The sequence below is a fragment of the Crocodylus siamensis genome, chromosome 8, assembly GCF_052110815.1.
Source record: "Crocodylus siamensis isolate JL-2025a chromosome 8, ASM5211081v1, whole genome shotgun sequence".
Taxonomy (NCBI): domain Eukaryota; kingdom Metazoa; phylum Chordata; order Crocodylia; family Crocodylidae; genus Crocodylus; species Crocodylus siamensis.
This window is the reverse complement of record NC_143402.1, coordinates 67,614,455-67,638,855: the sequence shown is the minus strand read 5'-3', so window position 1 is coordinate 67,638,855 and position 24,401 is coordinate 67,614,455. Positions and strand designations below refer to the sequence as shown.

The window sequence follows — 24,401 nt, the reverse complement described above, 5'->3', positions numbered from 1 at the left end:
AGGGTCCCTGCAGTTTCCTTTGTCTCAGCAATGAACTGGCCTTAAAGTTCTTTCTTTCTAGTGGCTTGGAGCACTGCAAGGCAGCTTTCAACATAAGCAAAGGCAATGCTTCATACACCTACCTTTTAAACCAAACTGCAGGCTGGAAGTGTTCACCTTCCAGAAGATGCCCACCTCTGCCTTCTTGGATTGAGTCTTGTCTTACTTCCCAGGTTGTCATTAGGAAGGGTTGCCCACAGAGCAGAGTAGGGAAAACAGTTTATTTAACATGCAGCAAAACAAATGCATTCGAGATGTATTTATAATAAGACGGTTCAGTATGAAGCTGCAACCTCAACCATGAACAAGTAACATTCATAAATAATTTAATTTCCAAAGCTTTTAACAATACATTTCCACACAGCGAGAGGATGGGATCTTTCCTTTTGACTGTACAGCTTGGGCACTGCAGCGCTGTTGACAGTAAGAATGAAGCCATTCTGCAGAAAACACTTGTGCTCTTCTGATTTCCTCAAAGTCACAGTGAGATTCACTTGTAGGCATCTAAAGCAGTGAAACCTGCTTCCTAAAGGATATACTACAGCACCTGGGCAGACTCAAATGATCTAAGCAAAGCCCTATGCTTACTGTGTCTAAAATGCAAGTGAGGACCTTGTCAGAAGCAGAAAGAGACTCTCTTGCTCCCCACCTCTTCCTTTCTGTTTAAAAACACTGCCGCTTCCTCTAGGGAAATGAAAAACCCAGTGACCTTACCTCCCTGAAAAGCATAGTCTATTCCAGGGGTGGGCAATTATTTTGGGCAGAGGGCCGCTTGCTGAGTTTTGGCAAGCCATCAAGGGCCATATGACAGGCAGCCAGGGCCAGATAAATATTAAATTTCTAAATTGTTTAAGGGCCCCACAGGCCAGATAGAATGGCCTGGCGGGCTGTATCCAGGCCATGGGCCGCATTTTGCCCACCCCTGGTCTGTTTGCTTACAACACCTGACAGAGCTTTGTTCCTGAACTCCAAACCAGCTGTCTATGCATGTAGCACGCTGCCGAGTTGGATTCTACCTTCTACACCATCCTAAATGTCTCATGCCGCCTTCACCTCAGGACCTCTGCATCTGTTGTGCCTTTTGCTTCACTTGGTGTTTCCTATTACTCAAGAAAAGCAGTTAGGTGCCTGCAGCAGACTGCCAAAGAGTGCTAGGAGTAATTCTGAGCTCTGTTTGCAGTAATGGGTTTACAGACTCCACTGATTCCAGCAGCACTTTCTCTTTTCAGCCTTATTGCTATAACAGGCTGGAGCATCTTCATGGTGTACCGAGTTCCTCAGCCTATAGACTGCACTGCAAGAAATGCTGAACACTGATGGTTTCCACTAAACCACCTCTTGTGCTCTGCTCAGGGGACAGACAGTTGCCCATGTAATACAATCTGCTTGAAGCCAACTGGGGCATCATGTGGATTTGAGACCAAAAATGGATGGGAGACAGGGAGGGAAAGCTAGAATCAAACCTTTCCTTATTCAACTGCATTTCCTAGTAAGTATAGAGAGGACTTGCTCTTCTGACCTCCTTGTGTTGACCCCCACCACAAAGTTGGTGTCCAGCAGGATAGAGATTTCCCCACTGGGGAGACCATTGCACTTTGCCACTTAATACTGGGAACAGATAAAGTGGTAAGACACCCAACACATGCATCATCATAGCCTAGTGGGTCCTTCCTTCCCTTCATCTGTCGGCTTACTTAGTAGTTGCTCTACAGCTCTAGTATTTACAGATCCTACTCCTAATCACCTCAAGAGAACATAGTACTCAACTACAATAATAATACTCCGTGCGTGAAGGGACTTGAGAGGCCTATCTTCTCTACCGTGCTTTGGTTGCTGCACCTGATTAACGATTGCAGAGAGACTCTGCTGCCCTTATGTCCTGGGCCACTGGAGCCTTCTAGCCCTGGTGGTTTTACCTCCTCACCTCCCCCTGCTCAACACCGTGGAATGTGACGAAGTCAGAAGAATAACCAGTGTGTAGCCACATGTGTACAAAGAGTAATCCCAGCTGCCTGGAAGCAATACCGTATACAGGCACCTGGGAGTATAAAATACACTGTATCAGTTAGAGAGAGAAGTGTCACACAGCTCACACCTACTGTCTGCCTAAACGGACTGCTTAGGATGGCTGTTGAGAGAGAAAATGGAGTGGGCGTATGGAGCATCACTGTAGTGTAAAAAATAAATGTACCCTCTTTGAGCCAGCCTTATTGCTCAACAAGCTTAGAGAGTCTAGTTCTGGTACCCGGGAGATAAAAGCCCTAGGGTAGGCCTATATTAGGGCTCTGCACTGAGGAAACTCATTACATCATTACCCTACCAGCCTTTAGGCATCTCTGGACAACAGCATGGGAGTAAGCCAACCCAATCCCCCTCTGGCAACAGGTCTCTGTTCCAAAACACCGTAATTTCAAGTTTAAACAAAGTGGAAGATAGAACCAGGTTCACCCAGAAGCCAAGATAAAAGCAGCCAGCAAAAGGTCTTACCGGCTGCCACTCAGTTCATGCTTGGCATATATGCCCCAGGACCACTTCAACCTGGGGTAAGACATTCTGGACTAAAGCTACAAGCAGAGTGGTCAGGACATGTAAACAAAGCTAAACATCACCAGTGGATAGCATGTGTGCCCCTTCCACGTCACAGTCATTCCAGTCCCTTTGGGATCCCTGCCAGGTCCTGTCATGGAGTCTGTGGCAATCTCGCTGGGTCATAGATTCCCCCATTGTTCTACTGGGGGAAACTGATCCACTTCTCCAACCTCTGTGCTGGGCTGGTCTCCCAAAGTGAAGGTCAATCGGTATCTCAGTCTCACTTTTTCCTGCACGAAAGAAGAGGAGATGCTAAAACAGCCTCCCAGGAAGGGAGTAGTGAAATCAGTAGTGGATTGAGACAACCAGGGTTACTTCCACATTACACACTTTGCTGTAACAGTATTGTAGAAGCCATAAAAGCTATATGCATGCACGCACCAGGGGAGGAGGCAGTCAAGCTAAGTTCATGGGGTGTTTCTGGACACATAGGCAGGCTGATTTATTTATCTTCTACTTCATATGCTATGAGGAGCCCCCCTCTTGAATGGAACAGCAGGAGAAAAGCATGACCTACATTACATATGCTGACCAGCATTAGGAGTTCAGGTGCTCTTCAGTGATCCTGCGAAACGTGTGCGAGTGCAGCTCAGAGAACTCAAAGTCTCAAAACTAAGCAATGCTGCAGCATGTAGTAGAGGGAAGGATAAACCTGACTGCTTCATAGTCCCTGCTGAGAATGAAAGGGGGAACAGAAATCTGTCCTTGCTTGGATATCTGGAATTTCAAAATGTTCCCTGAAGTCAAGATTTATTTATTTTACAGAAATCCAACATCCCACAATATTTGTCTCTTGAGGCTATCATGCCTTTTAGCTGAGGCTCTTAATGCCAACAGAACCATAGTCTTTGGGAATAAGTAAGTAGCAAACAGCCAAATGATTGGAGTAATCAAAACACTATTTGAGTAAAGACTTTGAGCTTCACAGAACAGCCCACTGCAGTGATCACCACAGCAGATAGAGCAAAGTGCTCCAGAAAAAATATAGCAGCTAAGTAGTTCCAATGTGACAAGAAAGAAAGGGGTTAACTGTTGTCTTTTAAATTATTAGCATTACACTTCACAGTTAATGTCCCAAAGGAAAGTGGGGAGACCTCTCTTGATGCTCGGGGTTCAAACCTTTTTGTCTGGCTACAGACTCAGTGGGATGAGAGTATTTCTACTACACTGGATCAGCTTGGGTTTCCTGAATGTTACACATCCCACTGGGGGAGACGGAAGACCTGGGCAGGAGCCCAACCTGTTTTCACTTGAAGCAGAACGTTATGGTGGTTATTCTTCCAACCCAGAGCTCTCCAAATGCTCATCCTATCTCCCCTGGCTTGTCTAGGGTTGTTGGGGAGTGAGGCTGTTCCTGAGCCATTCAGGCTTTCTCCATCCCAGAAATGAAACACTTCTGGAGTGTGAATATATTTCACCTGCAATGACTAACCTCCCTCAGAATACTGCTCCAGAATTTAGATGAGTTTGTTCATACAGTTAGTCTAAACTCACTGTGGTATTCAAATCACAGCAAAAAGACAAAACTTATTACCTTGGTGGGGTTTGCCAAAAGCATGACTTGAGTGATGGCGGCTGGTGGCTGGATGGGGTTGAATGGAGACAGTTCCGTGCCCGAGGGGGGCTGCAACTTCACTTTCATGGACTGCAAATGAAAAAAACACAGGAAACCTCTGGTGATATGACTTGACTGGGGGTAGTGAGGAATCTATGCATGGACAGGGAGAGTTATGCTGCACATACCAAGTGCACAGATGAGCGTATCTCCGTTTGGAAGGAGTGAGAAACCTAGGTAAGGCTGTTGTCTGCAACGCAAACTATGACAGGTAAGCAAAACCAGTACCAGGCAAACCAGAACAGCACCTCTCTAGCACTGGTTTCTCACCAGCAAGATTTCAGAGAAGATTCCTTAGTTGGTGGAGACAGAATAGATCCAAGCTCTATGCAGTCTTCCACAAGTAGAATCAGTCATCCAACATTAGACTGGAAATAGTTTAACAAGGCCCATCAAGAAAGCCTCCCATGGCTCAATGCAAAACAGTGCTAACCCCTGAAACTCACTTCATTCTCTTAGATACAGTCTGTACCTTCTCCCTGTCTTTCAGCTTGCCCATTTGTTTTGCAAGTCTACGCTGCAGAAAAACAGCTTTTAGGATGTTCTGCATTTGTTATAATTCTGCTTAATGACACCTTGTAGCTTCAGTGGGGAAGGTGGGACCATTGCCTGATGCAATCTGAGAAGTTAAGAAATGCAATAGGCCTATTTGATCTTGTAGTCTATCTCCTGGTCAGTTCAGGATTATCGTACATTGTTTTAGCAGTCATCCAGTTTAGTTTCAAATGTCTCATTCAATGGGTTTTAGAATTCTCTGTTTGGCAGATTATCCTGCAGTCTAATCAAGCTCATTGCCAGGAAGCTGCGGTTTAAATCTACTAACAATTACACTCTACGTTTTGGAATCTGAAGAAGCAGGGGTCTGAGACTAGACAGAGGGGGAATGTCATGGGCATGACGTCAGGAACCTCAGACATCTCCTGGCTCTGTAGGCTTTCCCAAAAGCATCTGTTTCTCAGGGTCATCCCAATGTCCCTACCTTTGGTACTGCTGCCTGCAGTATAATATTTTTAATAGGAAGCGGTGCTGTGTTCAACATCGACACAACCACGACCAGCACATCTGATCTCCCAGGTGGACACTCCTGGGCAAAGTGTAGGAGGATCCTGAACCCGTTCTTATCGTAGGCTGTCACTGGAAGAGCACTGCCTGGGGGAAGGATAGAAGGGAAAGAGTGCTATAAGTTAACATCTCATCATACTCTAAATCTGTAGCAGATGATTAGACTCTGGTGTCTCACTGCCTGGCATTTTTCTCAATGTCAGGCTCTTCTTCAGAAAAGCAACACAGCTCTCCATATCTTTTCACAATACAGCTAAACAGTAAAAGACAGTGATCTCTGTATGAATAAGTTCAAAGAGCAACCAATTCTCTCCCAAGGCTGATGGCCTTCTCAGCAGCAACAATGCTTCTCTCTTCATCCAGCCTGGGCTTTTGTCCTCTCCAGATGGTTTTAAAGGGGAAAGCAAAGGAAGGGTGCTAAGTGCAGTAGCAGGATTTGACGAGCACAGTGGACTCAGCACCAGAGCAACATCTCAGCTGTACAATGAGACTCTGGATCAAAGCTAACCCTGTGTCTGCACTGCCAGGGCAGCTGCAATGATGTTCTGAGCACTTGGGTTGGGTAACACAATGATCCAGTGTCTTGCTCCACAACACCTCCAGGGTTCTGAGTGGCAATACAGTTGTGGAGGCCCTATGTACCTGTATTGCAACATAGCTAAGATGCAAACACAGGGAGGGGATTTCATAAGCAAACACTAGCTCCTAAATAAACAACTAGGCAAATGTCTTTTAAGTCTCTTGCCAGTTAGAAGTGATGTGCCCATAACGCACTCGTCTAAGAGCCTACCAACATTTGTACATATTGTGCCTTGGGAAGGGCAGGTCCAGATGAGGGAAAGTCCACTTCTGAAAAGCCAACAGCCCGTCCTGGCAATAAAACACTGCAACCAAAACTAGCTGCTTCCTGACTGTGATCAGTAGCAGGGACAAGACTCTGCTACAAATCACATCTATGCAGCCCCACAGTTTGGCTTGGGCTGGGGAAAGTGAAGGAAGGTATGCGTCTGTCCAGTGTGGGGGTGGGGAAGGGAGGAGGAGCGTGCATCTGTCTGCGTGTCTGTCCATGTGTATGCGTGCATATGTGCGTGTGTCTGTCCGTCTGTGTATGCGTAGAAAGAAAATAATTTGATCTGAAATCACCAACTGACAGCATCTGAAAGCAAGACCCAATAATGGCTTTGAAGAGGGGTAGCTCAGCATTGGAAAGAGGTCAGAAGGGGCCTGAGATACTTACTGGGTTTAATGGACTCCAGTGGAACATGGACATTGACCAAAGAAATGTCAGCTGCTTTCAGAGGGCTGCCCTGCTGCTGGAAACAAGCCGGCTGGAAGAGGGGGCTTCCTGAACCTGCAGTACAGCTGCTTGGAAAAGGAATGGTAGGGACCACTGGATCAGTGACCGGCACACCTGCAGTGGATACGATGGGGGCTGAGGTGACAGTGGTTGATAAGGTAACTCCAGGGAACACCGAGGGTGTGGGCTTTGCTTGGGCTGACGTCCTGAGAGGGAGACAAAAATAACAGCAGAAAATTACAAAGATACATGTGTAGCAGCAGCAGAAGCAACACCACCAAAGGCAAGGTCTCACTGCCTTCCATGCCAGAGTGTTGGGTCCCTGTGCTGCCCACATTAGGCAGGGCTGCACTGGGTTAGTGGTACAAGGAAACCCACAATGCTTCAGGGCATACTGGTGATTCAGTAGGTGCCAGTGTTCTGTCTACCCAGCAATGGTCTAGTGCCCTAAGCAGGGTGCTGGATCCTCCAAATAGCAGAGAAGGTAGGCAAGATCCTGATCAGTGATAGTCTTTTAAGAATCTCAGGGCACTTTTCACAAAAGAAAAAGTTTCTTAACCAAGCATGCTGGACGTGTAACACTCCGTCTACCTAAACCATTATGTAGCACATCTCTACAGTGCAAGCAGATGCTGTGTTCCACCACAGTCAGCTGCATTTCAGTGAAGGGATTGTCACTCAGATATATAGTTTATACATTAGTCGGTAAAGTGCTCTGAGATCCTGAAGGGGAGAGGTGCTATATAAAAGAGGTCATGCTGTAGCCAATCATAAACTTCTATCAACTAAAGAGGAAGAGGGGAGTCCAGCTACAAACTCAACACACTGCAGCAAGATTTATTTTCAAACTGAAGGAATGCAGCAACATCCAGAACTTTTACCCTTTGGCCTCTTCAAGAAGGTGTTCCAGTGCATCCAGCTTGTGCAAAGTATTGCCCCCCATGGCTGAAGGGAGGTACCCAGGAGCAGCTGGCACGGCCTTAGGAGGGCCCAGAGGGGTGGCTGGTCCAGCAGAGAATAAGTTAGGTGCAGGAATGCTGGAAACAGTCTGAGAGGCTGTGAAAGTGGAAGGCAGCGGTGCAGAAATTCCACATGCAGATTGCGATCCATGATGGAAAAGAGGGTTCCCTGCAGAGTTGCAGGCAACAGTCACCAGCTTTGGACTAAAGAAGTCCAGATCCACCTGGTCGTTCTGCAACAGAAAGGACAAGTACATGCTGTTAGTCGCTCCTTCATCGCCACCATGATCTACAGGTATCACCATAACACAAGGAGATGTTTTACTCCTTTATGGAAGGATGGAGGAGAAGCTAGCATGGAAAAAGCAGAGTCTGTGGCATCTGTCTGGGCTATGTTCCAGTTCGTAGCTTATCTGACAGATTTCCATGCTGTGCTGGATAGGGTATTACTAGTGGACAGTAAGGAAGGGTCACAAGCTAAGGTAGCAACCCTTATTATAAACATTTAGGCTGGTCTCTCTCAGGGAAGTTGCCCATCAGAGCAAAGAAACTCTTAGGAGCCAAATCAGAACCCTGGCCAATGCATTTTAATGCTGCAACAATTGGAGGGTTACAGCAACAGCTGCATCCCTACACGATGGACTCCTTTGCCTTTGGTCTTGGAGGGCATTCAGTCCAGACTATAGTTCTCATTCTGTATACAGACAGTGCCCTCTTGTTTTTATTTAATCAAACTCCTTTCCTGAGTTTTCATATCAGGCTTTGTTCAGGTACAATTGGAAAACAGGACATATAAAGAAGGGAAATGAAAGCTCAGGTATCTGTTCTGTCCAGAATGAGACAGATCAGTTAAATAGGGCCAGAGACAAGAGACAGGCCCTCTGGTCTGGAACAGCTATTCTTTCCAACTGGTAACTGTGCTTAGCTGCTCCTGCTAGGATATGGGCAAAAGCTCCATCACTGCAGCAGGGAAAGCCCTCAGAGATTTTGGTAGTATCAGTCTCTGGAGGTAAACCCCAACTCTCTCTTCATACCTGGAACACGTTCCACTGATTGTTATCCGTGGACTCCTTCACTGCTGTAGGGGCTGGGTCATTCAGGCCTGAATGCAAAAGAAAAGATTTGGAAACGGGAGGAGAAACATACAAAATCTTTCACTGTTCACACTAAGAAGCAGTCAGAGGTCAAGTCAGATGTCATCCCCTCCTCATTCCATACCAGGGGTCTAAACTGTGATCAAACCATTTGATTCCTTTCAAAGCAGTTTGAAACCATGATGAAGAAAACATCCGTGTGGCATGCCAACGATCCTGAGAGCACTGGACCGAAAGCAGCAGCTATACAGATGTGCTCTGGGAAAGTTGGAAAGCTTCTACAAGCTGTACTTCTAAGGCACTCCACTGTTGTACTGACACATGCCCTACTAGTTAAATGTCAGTGTTTCCCAGGCAGCTACTCTGCAACTCATCTAATGCACCTGCCTCCTAACCACAGTACTGATGCTATTTTAATCCTGACAGTTATGGTGAACTGCAGGGGAGGTTTTCCAATGTGGACAAGCACTTGTGGGGCTTACGTAGAGGCTCTGTGATGTCCTTTCTGACCTATGTCTGAATGCAAGAGAAGCCTCTGAAAAGGAACACTGACCTACTTCTTAATTTTTATCAGACCATTTGGTGGAGAAAGTTCCCTAGATGTTCCTTGCACAGAGACCTGAGGACATCCAGGAAGGACCAGACCAAGAGAGAAGGAAGAAGAGACAGTGTTGGTGATGTATGGACAAACCAATACTCCCAGATTGAGCACTAACCTCTATAACACCCTACCCAGAGGGTACATCCTCAACTCTTACCCAAGCAAAGCAGCTCCTCATCCAGCAAGGACAGAGAATTAGCCGTATTGCTCTGCTGAGCAGGAGCCGTCTCAGCTTGGCTGGAGGAACGGCTCCGTGAGTGACCAAATGTCTGGGGAGGAGGAGGGAGGATGGGGATTTCTGACAAGGCTGGCACCGGTGCTAGCGTTGGGGCTGGGGTCAGCGTTGTGGATGGCATCGGTGGTGGCGGGGTGCTGGTAACATCCAATCCAGCGAGGTCAATGAGGGCATTGAGACTACTGGCAGGATCGCTCCCTGCAGCAAATACAGGAGGAAATGTTACAATAGGGAATGTACAGCAGGCAGCTTTGAACAGCATGGACAAAGAACAGAGGGTGCAAACATCAGAAAAATGCTTCCCTACTAATCACAGCTTGTGTAGCTCTTTGAAAAAGAGGAACTCTACATACTGTCCTTGAAATGTAGCTGTTTAACTACTACTGAGCCAGGCACAGTTAGGGACCTGCTGTATAAAAAGAAAAGCCCAGTGCAGAAACCGCTTACTCCATAGTACGTGCTGTCTACAGTGTAAGCAAGCAGTTCCTTTTGTCTGTTCAGTAATACTGGCCGTTAGTTAACCCGGGAACAGAAAAACCACAGAGAAATCTAGGGCCTGTATCCAAGATCCTCTTCACATTCATCACAACCAAACCTTTGTCATAGGAAATACACAGCGCACTGCACTGTATCGTGATTAGTGCGTAATCAGGTTGCACTTCCTAGAGCTGCTCATCCAAGATTTTTAGAATGATTCACAAACAGCAGTTATGGCTCACAGCAGCCCTGTCAGGTTGATACTGTAGGCTTTATTTTTTTGATGTAGAAACTGAGGCACTGAGTAAGTGACTTACCTATGTTCAAACCACCTGTGGTAGAGCCAAGAACAGACCCCTCAGTTCCCTGCTCCAATCCCTTAGATCCATCCCTCTTACAAAAGTGTTATCTGTTGGCACTAAACTGTTCGTGTAGCTGGGAGTGCTGAATGCCACCCCCGGACCCTCCAGATCTGCAGGCTGGAGCAGCTGTGGTGGGTATATATTGAAGGCACAGCATAGGTCTTCACTCGGGTAGAATGGCTAAGTCCATCGGCCACCCAGGGACCCTGAATTCTGTGGCAGGCTCACACCCCCACAAATTCTGCTAGCCTGCTGGACTACCAGTGAGCTGGCTGGAACAGGTCCACAGGCCAAATGCAGCCCACAAGCTGTATGTTTGACACCCCCAACCTAACTAAAAAGCAGTACCGCACAACAGCAGTCTAGACAGGAAAGCTCAGCTCAGGTACAGGTCTGCTTAGCCAGACTGTTACACAAGACTTCATTATTAAAAAGCAGCCAGTGGGAAACTGCAGTCTCCCAGATAAGAGTGTTATCACCAGTGGCCAGAATTGTAACTTCAAATGAGTATCCACAAGCGGCTTTTGTTCTGTCAAAAATGACTGAGCAGCTTGTGGCCAGAAGAGTTGATAATACTATTCTTTTACTGCAATGAGTTGGACACTTTCCTAGGAGCACATTCAAACTTTCAGGATTTGAAACAAAGCAAAGAGATGGCTTCCATGCAGCATTACCTTCTGTTGAAGATGTTGCAGGGATATCTACTTCACCATTGATGACTTGCCCTTCAATTATTTTTTTATAGGAATTTATTACCCGGGATAAGTTGTCACTGGCCTGTAGAATGTCCCCTGCATGCAAGAGAGGAAAGAACTGCATCAGGAACTTGGTCACTTTGCTCTCACCACTACACTGAACTCTCAAATGTCAAAAACAATCAACAATCTATTATTTAGATTGCAAGTTCTGTGGGGCAGGGACTTGATGTCTGCATCATGCCTAACAGAGCCTTATACCTGATGGGTCTTTTAGACTAGTAAGTTTCCCACAGCAACAACTATTCCTCCCCAGAGGCAGCACTCTCCTCACTTATTATTTATAGATTTTTCACGCAACTACCTTGCCAGGTCCTTGCTCTAATACAGATGTTAAGTTTACGGGGCAAGGATCTTGTATGTTGTTTGCCTCTAGGGGTCAAGCACACCTAGAGTGGCATAGAGAGCCCTCTCACTGTGCCGCTGCATGGCTGCTAATCGCAGTAACCCTACTGCAGTCTCTAAAACATTTAACCCCTCAGCCATAAAAGGGAAGATGGCTGCTTTACCCAAGCTGCTGTCATTATCCTCCGTCTCACTGGCCAGTTTGAATAAAGTTCGTCTTTTGGTTTCACACCTTTCATACAGCTCCTGGAAAAAGAGGTGGGGAGAAACTGAAAAGAGCTTGTGAGCCAAAATACATCAAGAACAGCAAATCTAGTCAAGTCCACATGATTCACTTGCACAGAAATCTCAGTACAAAAGGAGACGCAGAGCGCTGTGCCAATACTGTGGCCAAGTTCCCCTTTACTCAGCCCTGCGGGAAGACTAGTAAGTATTTTAAATGCATGTGTCCAGCCACATAGACCCTCTTGAGGATTAATTAAGGGACTGAACTGTTCACTAATGTCTGTTTTGGTTACTACTGACGTGGTGCTCTCCCCATTACATATAAGGTCTAAAAGTTCTCTCTGAAAGGATGGCAACCTGTATTGATTGGATCGAAGCCTTTGTACACTGGAACACAGTCATGTTATATACTAGAGGTAGCACAACTAATGAGACTGGGAAGTAGAAGACCAACCTTCTTGATTCCACTACTGGCCCAGTACAATCTCAGCAAGTCACATAATCCTGCTGCATTTCCTTTCCAGCACTTGTGAAACGTAGTTAATACCTGCTGTCCTTATAAGGATCTTATAGTCCTTTGGATGAAAAGGAGCCAATGGACAATGCTTTCATCTCCTGCCAACTGTTCCCACAGATAACACAGATAACTCCCAATTTGTTCACTGGTCTCCAAGCACTGATTGCTTTGTTCTGTGTTACTTGCTGTTGGCTCAAAGGTTAAGTTAAATAAAGTTTGTAAGAAGAAAATGCTAAAGGGAAGGGCTCCTATGAAAACAGAAAACTTTGTACCTTCATGAGCTCCCTATCAGCCTCTGATGAGTCCTCTTTGCTGTAGTGAGCAAGCATCTCATTTAGCAGCTTCACATTGTTATTCACCTCCTCAAGGGTGTGAATGCGTTTTGTCACCTTCTGAATGCGGGCCTCATCCTTCAGGGTTTAAAATAAAAAGAGACAAGTGAGTCTTCCCTATGGTCCCATAATAGCTTACCAGCAGCTGTGACTCATGCGAAACAAAATACCGATGAGTATTTGAAACAGAACTGACAGGAATGGGATTTTCCATTTCATGGGAAATTCCACTACTATGGGTGGGGGGTTGTAATTCTTTTAGTTCTGAACTGCAGCAAATGCAAAAGTCAGAATTTCTCAGGAAACAAAATTAAAAACAGAATCTGGTTTGATAATGTAACTGTGTTTTATGCCAATTTTGATGCCTTAAAAGTTGTATGTTGTGTATTATAATAGTGAACAGGTAACCCTAGTGAAGAGTCTAGGTCCCCACCAACCTGCTTAAGCCATTCAAAGCTTCAAACACAGACAAGCAGTTGGTTTCAATCAGAGGCCAGCCCTGCCAGCCAGATCAGGTTCACAGATAACTCTTTCCCCCTCCCAGCATGCCGGATACAGCACTTGCTCCAACTGAGCACACGGCACCCCCTCCAGCCAGTCCAGGCAGGTTCATTGTGCAGCACGAGGTCCAGACTGGCTGGAGCAAATACTATGTGTGGCACAGTACTGGACTGGGTAGAGCAGGCATTGGATCCACTATGTAAGAGACCCACAACCCCCCTACCCCCGCCTATGCTGGATCCAGTGCTTGCTCTAGCCAGTCCAGGGCTGTGCTGCATGTGGTGCCTGCCCTAGACCATCTAGAGCAGATGCCACATGAAGCATATGTTCCAGACTGGATGATGCAAGTAGCGCATTCAGCATAGCCCTGAACCAACCAGGGCAGGCACTATATCTGACAAGTGGGAGAGGTCCTGGACTGGCCCTGCGTGGGGGTTACATGCAAGGGGGGTCTCAGAACATGTGGTGCATGTCCCAGGCCCTGTGTCTGTTGTGTGTGGTACGTGGGCCAACTGGCAAGCCAGGGCAACAGAGGCTGGATCACGTGGCTCCACAGACTGGATTAAGTTTGTGGGCTGTATCTCTGACAGAACTAATTTAACTGATGAAGGCACTAGCATAATATTAATGGATACTGAAAGATTACATCCAGCTACTCTGCCATTTGTGAGTCACTACAGCTACATACCTAGGTACCAGTTGAGTGTCAAAGTGTTTACAAATTATAAAACAAGACCTTAATAAAGCCCTTCCCTACAGAGCTTTATCAGTAAATAAACAGGCAGATCTCCTCACCTCTTTTACCATGGATTTAATAAGCTTGTTGGCCTCTTGTAAGTCATCTGGGTTTTTACTTTTCAATAGTTTGGCTAAAAGCTGGAAGAAGGAAAGAAAAGAGAAAGTTTAGGAAAGAATGGTCCCTCGGCAGAGGCACAGACGTAGCAGCTCCCTGGGGGCAAAGGAACCAGGTGACTAAGACAAAGCAGACAAAGCTCCATATTACAAAGCAGTTTTCTTTGCTTTACAAGCTACAGGGACTTCAGTGGAAGTCCTTTAGGGGCCTATTTTGTTTTGGGTTAAGTCACCAGCATTTCCCTCCCAAACAGTTCAAATGGACTGAAACCCTGGAGACCTTTGATGTTAGTCAAGAATGAATCCAAAATATTAGACCCTAAAAACAGTAAACAGCCTTCTCTCCCCTCTGAATGGTTATTCCACTCCTGTTCTAACTACAAATGGTTAGGGAATAACAATATGACATGGCTTCTCAATCAGGATTTTAAACAGTGCCTAAGTTTGGGACAGGCCATAAGAAAAGGAACTAGCAATAAGAATCAAACCTATGGCCCAAGTGAAATGAGGGCTGACCTACCAGCAAATCAGTGCTGTCAGTGATCTTCCTCCTAATCTCACTCCAAGTGTGTGCTATGCAATAATATTTTGATTGTGGTAATTATGGTTCTAGCCTTCACTTTACCTTGGATTTCTCCTCATCGTCAAATACAGGGTTTTTGGGGCGAGGTGGAGGAGAGGGAATCAGGGTTCTATCCGCAGGGATTACAGGGTCAAACATAACAATACCTGAAAGAAGAGAGAGGGGAATCAAAGTTGGTACATGTAGCCACCCAGCCTGGAATCTAAGGAAATATGCAGTTGAGTTAAATGAACAATCGTTACAGCAGGATATTTAGGTGAAAATTAACACAACAGCAAAATCTCTGCATATTGTTTGCTGAACCGAGAAAAGCTGTCATTAGAGAACATCCAACACTCTGGGCTGCCATCTCCTTACATTTCTATGGCAATCCAATACAACCAATTATTATTTGGTCTTTCTCTTTTCACTTTGGCCAAGAAACCTCACTGTAAGGTCCCAGTCATCCTACCTAGTGCACACTCAAGGCCATGAGTGTAAGAGTAGCAGAAGACAGAAACAGAACAATATTGCAGGATGGAGGTAGAAAAAAAGTCTGGTTTCATAACTGAGTCTTACTACAAATCCCTAGTTTGATACTCTATCCAAATACGTTGCTGAAAGCACCGTTTTTTTAATGCTTAACCTAAAGCATGTTACACCTTCTCTAGATAAGAAAGTCATACCAGTTTAAGTCATACCAGTCATACCATGCTGTTGTTTTAACTAAGTCACTTTAAGGTGTGGTGTTAAAGTGACTTAGGAAAACAACAATGCCAAAAGCTGCGAGCACACTTATTCAAAGTTAAGCTGAGACTGATGAGGATAAATGACACCAAGATAAACCACTCAAACTAAAATAAAGGCATCTAAGCAGAAGTTTCGAAACTGACCTAAAACTCATTTAAATTTAACCATGATACCTCTCCCCTGTAGACAAGGCCTTTTGCAATTCTCCCTTGTTCTACCATCTAACTGAATCTCCAATGCATCAAGATATGTGAAGGTTTCTTTCCAGAACGTCCCCCGCTATGTGAGAGTCCTACCTAAAAGTACTGGGAGGAGAGAAACACATGAAGGACACGCTGCTTCTCACCTTGTCTCTTCAGCATGTAGTAGGCATCTTTAATCTTGGATTCCTCTGGCAGTGCCACTGTCCAGCTATACAGCAGCTCAATGACTTTAGTCTTCACCTTCTCAGAGACTCTGTCTCCCAGGTACTGGGAGGAAAAGTAGAGAAGTAAGTGACTCACTCACCTTCTTTTTCTTTAAAAAAAACAAACAGTACTGACTTCAGAAATTCACTAGGACTCAATAAAATCTGTTTTAATGTGAGATGGGAGTATGAATACACCAGGCAGCCTCCCTGTACTGATCTGGCAGACAGTCTCACAGCCCAGGTAACCAGGAATATCTATTAGGACATTCAGAAGTGATGCATAATACAACTCAGTAGGAAAAAAAAAAGCTTTATCACCTTTACAAATAAGTCACATTCTTTTCCACAATAAAATATCATCCTGTCCCCACTTCTTACAACCATTGCACAAGAGCTAAATGTGACCCACTGGGCCTAGTTCTCCTCTCACTGAACTGACCAGGAACTGTGTCACTGACCTTTTCAGTCTCTGTCAGCTGTTTTAGCCATAAGAAAATAATGGTAACAGTAATATTTTCCCCTGATATCAACTTTCACCAAAGATTCTCAAATGTTAATCAATACTCCTATAAGAAATATACTGATTATCCCCTTCCCAAACTGACAAAGAGAGGTTAGGAGACCTTCCCAAGGTCACATATCAGTGGCAGAGCCACAAGAGAATCCAGGAATCCCAACTCCTAGCTTCTTGCTCTAACCATGGACCCACACTTCCTCCCTGGATGATGATCAGGTCCAAATAAAACAACACAAGAACCAGAAACTCTTTGAGCCACTCGATAGACATGAACAAAGCTCAGTGTGGAAACAGTACTAGGAATACAACTGCTGCTTGCTGAGAGAGCTATTAATCAGAGTACAAAAGCCCAGCTAACAAGTGCCTACCACAAAGACAGCCAGACAAAGCATTATGCTTTTTGAGGAACTGTCTGTCTCCCAAATGGAGAGGTACAGCGATAAGAAAAACAGCTACAAAACTAACCTTTGGAGACACAACTTTGATTAACTCGTTTAGAAAACGAAACTTCCCTACTTCATTATGAAATCTTCTCCCGCAGTTCTTCATACAAGCTTCCAACACCTGTGTTCAAGCAACAGAAACATGAGGTGAAGTCAACACCCATCAAACCCATAAAAAAAAAAAAATTGCATAGCAGTTTTCTGTGACTGGAAGAGGTGAGGGTTACAACTCACAGAGACAGAGTAACTCACTCAAGAATATAAGGCTTGAACTCCACTTCTTCAAATGTGAAATGGTATCAAGACATGTAGTTCTTCAACTGTGACCCAGCACTTGGGTCACATCTACAGAGGAAACTGTCCATGTTTGGTACCCTCAAGCACGCTGCACTACTCCATGAGGGATTCTTCCTATGCCAGAGGTACCATAGTTTGTCTGCACAGTGCTGTGAACAGGCTCACTGGCACTCAGCAGTACTAATTAGACCACTTAAAGGCCATGTTGATGTGACTATGTTGCTTCTAGTTTAAGCAACAGCCCACCCACAGCAGCGCAGAATGCTTGAGGACCCAAAAGTGGGTCGCAAAATATATGAAAGGGTTGCAAACAAACTTTAAAAATGGATTCTCCTTTAAAGGAGAAAAACATGGGAAACTGTGGCTTTTCCCTTGCAGTCTGGTAGAGTTCCAGCCTGCAAGGGGCTGCTTGCCCCCCCCATTCTACACACTGGGGGGCTGGAGACTGGGGGCAGTGGGTCAGGAGTGAGGGGCACTGGGTCGGGACTGGCCATCAATGGGTCCTGGTCCAAAAAAAGGTTGAGAACCACTGCACTAAAGCATGGCAAGCTTACTGGGAAGTAATGACCACAAGAAACTCAGCTACCTCCTGAGCAGGGTTAGCAGAGGTGGAAAAAGAAGGCCTGAAGATAACAAACCAAAGGACTTGGAATGAAACCACTTTATCTCTAGCTTCCCTGTAGTTTAGGGACGGGCAATTATTATGGGCAGAGGGCCGCTTACTGAGTTTTGGCAAGCCATCGAGGGTTGCGTGACAGGCAGCCTAAGGCAGATAAATATTAATTTTCTAATTTTTTTTAGGGGCCCTGCAGGCCAGATAGAATGGCCTGGCAGGCCGCATCCGGTCCCCAGGCTGCATTTTGCCCAGCCCTGCTGTAGTTGGCAACCTAACTGCATGCTTAAGTTACATAAGTGTCCTTGTCTCTCACTCTCCACTTCCAAGGAGTTAAGTGCTTCAGTTCCAATATCAATGAACACAGGAGCGATACTAGATAACCCCGCTGAAAAGAATGGACTGCTCTGCCCCCGAGTACTACACTCGGGATGCCAGATAACTAGTGACTTGGGAACTGAGAGAGAAGGTAAAGACTACCTACTGTCAAGGCCTGGACTGCTTCCCATTCCTGGGGCGACTGGATTTTATGAGCCAGTAGTCTCACAGCTATCTGTGGACTGAAACAAACCAAAGTGCCATGTTACACACAAAACAGACAGAGACGGTTTTAGGAACATTTAAACATCACAAAAGTAGAAAGAAATGTCCCACAGCTCTTCTCCAGCATCACACCTTCAAAGTACTTGGCAAAAATTAACAAAAATGCCAGGGAACTTACACACACGTAGAGAGGCACAGGGACTTGTAAATAAGGCGTGGTACTAGGAGCCAGGAACTGGAGGGCTAATTTTGTCATCAATTTGCCCTGTAATCTTGAACAAGTTGCTTAACTTTCCAGTGCCTCATTTCCTCCACCTGGGGCAAAATAACCCTCCTTCCTTCCCAGGAAGGCCATGACTTAACTTTAGTTCATTGGCTGAAGTTTATAAAACTGTTTAAAGCTGTAAAGCCCCGAGTGCTCAGAATTATTATTCCCATTTTACAGACCAAGAAACTGAGGCAAAGAGCAGCAAGGTTAGATCTCCAAGGCTAAAAAAGCAGTTGGTGTCAAAAGACAGATCTCTAAGTGTCCCAAGTCCTGTGCTCAGACTGCGCTGCTTTTCACAGAAAAGACACATTTTGCTATATCCTTCTACATGACCCAGGTTTTTTTCATATTCATGTTGTAACATGAGTATATTTAAAAACGCAAAACATCAGTAACCAAAGGGTACAGATATTTGCCTCAGCTGAGTGTGTAAAACCATTACATTTTGTCTGACCGACTAAAACACATACCCTTCAAGCTCTTTGTTGATCTGGTCACAGAACCCAATGATGTACTCCCAGTCTTCTTGCCTGTTAGATGGGTTGGTGGCTTTATCTTCGTAAGAAAAGAGAATATTATATTACCAAAAAACCCAAAGCAGCAGAACAAAAAGTCTTGTATTTCCATGGAGAAGCACCTAGCATCCACTGCCACCCATAAGCAGGGAGAAGCAACTTCACAGTTTGCATCCCTAAATATCCACGAGCGCTCAACTGGGATGGGGACAAGCCAGGTCAGAACAGAGCAAAGCATCTACCACGGCTCACTGCATTCCAAGCCCTGGCTATCAAAGCCCAAGTGCTTATAGACACTACATTTTCATAATGAAGATGAGAAAATGAAGCAAAGGGAGCTTATATAATCTTCCTCCAGTTAGCAGGGTTTGAAATATCTCTTTTCTATTTGCCCATCTGGTATTAAACTAGTCAGGGCCAAAGCTCTCAGACCTGCTGCAAGTGAAAATCCCCTTTGTAAACACTGCGAGCTTTGCAAGCAACTACCAAAGGATATTGCTGAATACAGTATGCAAGTCCTTTGGTTCCGACACCTATTTTCTGGAGTGGCATCAGACTTGTTAGATGTCTTTGCATTTCACATAGACAATGAAAATTACAATCCATTAGGCCAAGCTCTTGCTTTCAGACACGTCCTTGAAGCAGATTGCAGCACACTGATACTATCAAGGTCTATTTTTATGAATGTATCTGCTCCAGAGATCAGCTCAGATGGAGCGCTGGATTCTCAGTTGCTAAGGCTTCTACTTAGACCTAGTTTTCCAGTACAGCACACCAAATAATACAATGGAAATGTGTTTGCTGTTGTAAGTGCAGCAACAACATGCTGCACCGTTGCACTACTAAAAAGAAAGAGAGAGAACGCGCGCGCATGCGCACGCACGTGGGAGGAGAAAAATCCCTGAAAACACCAATGAATAAGTGATCGATAACAGGAATCAATACCAAGGGAAAGCAAAACCAGTTGAAATACAGCAGCCAGGACAGTGAAAATGTGTAGTCTTAGAGGCAAATGCATAAAACAATGAGCTTAAGTGCACTCTACATCTCAAGGTCAGCCTTAAAATGCATCTTTCCACCTTCCTGTTGGCAGATAAATACAGCGGTTGTCAGATTACTGCACCAAAACCTGTTCTAAAATACACCCTCATCCTTTTACTATGATATTCCTTCATTGTTTGCTTGGCTTTTCTTCCTCCCCAGAAAACCATGCCTAAAGTAATCCCATAGGCCTTGAGTTGGGTTTACAAGTAATTTTGTTCCTGGTGGTTCCCTGTGTTCCTTCATACAACAACTGACTTCCATAGCTCTCTGGGCAACCAGGAGGGTATAATACAGGGCTACCTGGAGGACCTCTACTTTGGTATTGAAATGACCAAGTTATACCCTAAATTAAAGAAGTTTAATGGCAACTAAATATAAATGCCATCATTGCACTGCCAGATACCTCTTAAAACATGTGGCACTATACCTCTTAAAACATGTGGCACTCAAACCTTATTACCTCACTTTTGGCTGCTAGACACCTGAGACATGAAAAATAGGCTTACAAGAGTCTAAATTATTGTCAAGCCAGTGAAGCAGTCTCTTATATTACTCAATGCTCCACAGAATCCCCACGTTGCTAACACCTCCATCTTTGCTGCTTTTGTACGCGCTGTCAGCGTCAGTACTACACAGCGGTTCAGCTGGGACTGCTGGCATTTGTTTTTTTCATCGGAGATGCTCTATTATTACGAAATAGCAAATGACTTACAACACAATGAGTGTTTGGTTGGCTGCACATTCTGAATCCGGGAAAGAAATCTGGCCCGGACATAATAAAACACAACTGACATTTTCAGGGCAATAGCTGATTTCAAAGTCACTTCTTTAATTTCAATATTTCCTCCCAGCATCTTTTGGAACTTCAGAAGGCTCTGTTTGGGCTTAGATTTCTCTCTCTAACCTGAATGCTTCATACTCGAAGCTGTCACAGGATGATTAATTGTGTTGCACATGAACGGAGACATTATTAGAAAGAGATTACATTCCAAATAAGGAAATCCCTGCTTTCTAATATCGAGACCATTTTTGTCTGTTGTCCAGTTTCATAGACGCTAACATGCTCCGTCCCTCAGAGGTTCTATTCCTGGCTGCACACACGACAAGTCTGTCTCCATTGCTTAATGCAGTGCCCTGTAGAGAGAGACCCAAGCTAGAGTGGGTACTGGAAGCAGGACGGTTAGCTAGTGCAGCCCTCCACCTGTCTAGGCTTCCCAGCAGGGTAAATTAGCCTGGGCTATTGTGGCTAAACTGCTTGCAGTTCCTCAGCTCACCTGTTTAGAGCCAATTCAAGTATTTCTACAGGGCACTGCATTGTGCCACAGACCTACCACACAGTCCACTACTGATGTACGGAGTAGACCAGATGTAAGCAGCAGCAGAACAAGTTTCCCCACACTAGCCCTTTAATGTGCTTCAACTGTCCCGTGGAAGATTACTGCCAGGCAGCAATGTTCTACTCAGCGATATATTCGATCCTCAGGTTCCCTCCTGAAACCGCCAATAAGGGTCCAGTTAGCACCCAGCTGGAGTTATGTTTCATGAGGACACCTGTCCCCTAGGATCTGACCGGTGGTGCTCAACCCAAGGCCCAAATTGCTGCCTCCCCCACAGGTGTGGGTGACATCGCCTTGTATGCTAAATTGCGCTAACACACAGGATTGCTCTGCGGCCATATCTGGTCAGGTTGGCAGGCTGGACTGCACCTGCGGACTGAGTCTGCATGTGATCCTGTGAGGGATCCAGTCTGCAGGCTGGCCCTACGGCACACATACAGCCTGTGGGGCCAGAGAGACTAAACACCACTGAGTCGCACTAAAACTTAACAACTGATTTCTGAACAGCACTCAGTAGATTTGAACCAGCAATCCAGACACAAGGGGCCACATCACCATCATCCCATCATCATTCAGTCCCTTGGCTTTTGGATACTAAAACTCTTGGGTCATATGTTATTGTATCACAATACTGTCTCATATTTAATGTAGGTGTCTGCACCACTCAGCATTCTTTTGTTCTTCCATATCCTTAAATACTAATAAGCCAACCCTCAGTTACACTGAGACATGAACCAACGGTGTTTATTTCACTTGTATAGCAATGCTTTGGAACTCCGTTAATGAGCTCTCATGTGTTCTGCATTTCACTTCTTCATCGAAAGAGGAGGAAAAAAAAATCACAAGCCAACATTCTTGCAAAACACATTGAGGCCCAATATCAAAGAAAAGATTTGCATCGGCGATCCCTTGTTCTAACTCTCTGGCATTCTGTATCCCAGGTAAAATAAGCAGAATCCTGACTGACAGATGAGGCAAACAGACAGATTTGGGTTGTATGTTTTAACTCCTATACTCCTCCATTTTCTCTGATTATGAGCTCTTTGGGACAGAAACTGTTTTCTATGTATTCAATAGTGCATAGTACATCACAGAGATAATCGTAATATAGAAAAGCTACTTTGTGCACACGTCAGATTGAGGAATGCTGAGAAGAGGGTCCAGTTCTATGGAAGCAGCTGAGATTCATTTGCCAACTTCCCCTTCTATTTCAGACTTCATGGGTGGAAGACTGGCCCGCAAGGAGACTGAGGAAAAGCAGGGACACTTCTCTTTCATCTCACCAATCAGAAGTGGGACAGGAGAGAGGATGAAGAATACTGAAACACCTATCCTGCTACAACATGGGGACACATGGATGTTATTACTCTGTGTGTTTCCATCTGATGGCAAAGTGACGCTGCAGCTACATTTTCAAACCATTTGTCCTTGTCTAGCTCTAAGTGATGCATCAGTGAACTAAATGTCCCCCTGAACTTTCAGCCTTACTGGAAAAATAAAAGCAAACTGGGAAGTCATTACTGTTCCTCAGCCTAAAATTTCCTTCACACTAGTTATATTTTCATACATGAACTGCATTCAGTGAGTCAGGTTTCCACAGGGAAAGAAACAGGGAGAATGTGGGTGTTCCTCTGTGTGTGTCACAGGCTTCAATTAATACCTTCCCAGAGAGAGACTGACCAACTGGGAAAGAATTCACAAGAGCAATCGAAATGATCAGGGACCAGGTAGGGTGGACTTAGACGACAAAACACACAGCGAAAAGCAGTTTGCCCAGCAAGAACTACAGGCTCGATCAGTGTTTCTCAACCCATGGGTCACAACGCAAAAGCGGGTTACGGGAATATATAAAAGGCTCACAAACAAGCTTTAAAAATGGATCAATAAACTTTAAAAAAAAAAAAAAAAATCAATTCTCCTTTATAGGAGAAAAATGTGGGAAACCACAGTTTTTCCCTTGCAGGCTGGCAGAGAGCTCCAGCCTGCAGGGGGCCGCTTGGGGCTCCTCCACCCTACACACACGCTGGGAGCTAGGGGCTGGGCACAGTGAGTCAAGAGCGAGGGGCACTGGATCAGGACTGGCCACTGATGTTTACAAATGGGTCCTGGTCCAAAAAAGGTTGAGAACCACTGGACTAGATGATACATGCATTCAGATAGTGCAAACACAAAGGAAAAAAATGACAGGGTTTAAGGTGGTTATGGAGGTACAATGAAGAGCAATAGATTTTATACTGGAAGCTCTTCTGTCCTATGCTTCTACAGTGCCAGATCCTGGCTGAGGCTACCGGGCGGTGCTGTCAGACACACAAGTGAACAACAGGAAACTCTAGGCAGCAGATGCATCAGTTTAGAGAACAGCCTCCTTAGGGGAAGTGGGAAAGGCCGCACCAGTTACAACATTATTTAAGGACAAAGCACCACTTTCATTTATCTGCGTGGCCATAGCGCCTCGGATCCCAGGCCTCCATCCACTGTGCTAGGAGCTGTACAAACACAGAGCAAAAAGCTGGTCCAACTGGACAAAACACAAGTAGATGTACACAGGGGAAACACTCGGCACTGGCCGGGAGACAGTCGAGCCAAGGTTTTTTCCTCATTTTAAGCTTCCCGGATTCTGACAAACAGGAATCTCTCCTTCGCGCTCAATGTTTTCAAAGCTTGGTGCAGCAGTTCTCCACCTTTCCTGGGCAGGAACCCCCACCTCTAAGCTGTCATTTGATTTCTGATGACAGGAAGATATGAAGGCAGCGATTCTCACCCAGGGTGCCCGGCACCCACCTTTTGGGGGTGCCACGGCTGGGGCTACGCAGCCCATGCACGGCCAGGTTTACAGACAGGGAGATTTCATGCAGACCGCGGAGAAAAGCCAGGGCAAAGAAGGGCGCTGCAGGAAAATGACATAGCAACACAGGGGGGTGACGACACGGCACAGTAGAGCATAATGACACCAGCGATGACAAAACAGCACAGCATTACGCAGCGGGTGACGACACGGGGGTGACTGTGAAGTCTGGAGCCAGCCTGCTCCGCGGGGGTTTCGCGCCCACCAGGGCCGGGCCCTCCTCACCCAGGCCCAGGGGCTCCGACCCCCTCAGGCCCAGGCCGCAGCCGCCCCCAGGAACCCGGTACTCACTCAGCCACGACTCCAGGCTCTCGCCTTCCGCCTCCGCCATGTCGCGGCCGGGCCCAGGCCCCGCCCAGCCGCTCGACAGCTGGGCCCGGAAAGGGCGGGGCCTTCGCGCA

The 24,401-nt window shown here is 45.7% G+C and overlaps 1 protein-coding gene across 1 annotated transcript; it reads right to left on the bottom strand.

Annotated features, from left to right (window-relative positions):
• Positions 1-348: 348 nt before the first annotated feature.
• GGA3 (golgi associated, gamma adaptin ear containing, ARF binding protein 3) lies at positions 349-24,401 on the bottom strand. Its single transcript, XM_090061201.1, has 17 exons — positions 24,292-24,401; positions 18,730-18,814; positions 17,933-18,008; positions 16,561-16,659; positions 15,516-15,639; positions 14,483-14,586; positions 13,801-13,881; positions 12,445-12,582; positions 11,595-11,676; positions 11,005-11,121; positions 9,414-9,689; positions 8,596-8,663; positions 7,484-7,794; positions 6,543-6,808; positions 5,223-5,392; positions 4,163-4,273; positions 349-2,858 (listed from the first exon to the last, which is right to left on the bottom strand). Exons 1-17 carry the CDS (start codon positions 24,329-24,331, stop codon positions 2,748-2,750), a joined length of 2,259 nt encoding a protein of 752 aa, XP_089917327.1. The 5' UTR covers positions 24,332-24,401; the 3' UTR covers positions 349-2,747.

Excerpts from the sequence above, each read along its gene's own strand:
- GGA3 (XM_090061201.1), bottom strand. The coding sequence starts at position 24,331 with ATGGCGGAGGCGGAAGGCGAGAGCCTGGAGTCGTGGCTGA. Across the intron at positions 15,640-16,560 it reads TCAAAGTTGTGTCTCCAAAG|TACCTGGGAGACAGAGTCTC; the intron begins GTTAGTTTTGTA and ends TTTTCCTCCCAG. Across the intron at positions 8,664-9,413 it reads TGAGGAGCTGCTTTGCTTGG|GCCTGAATGACCCAGCCCCT; the intron begins GTAAGAGTTGAG and ends TTTTGCATTCAG.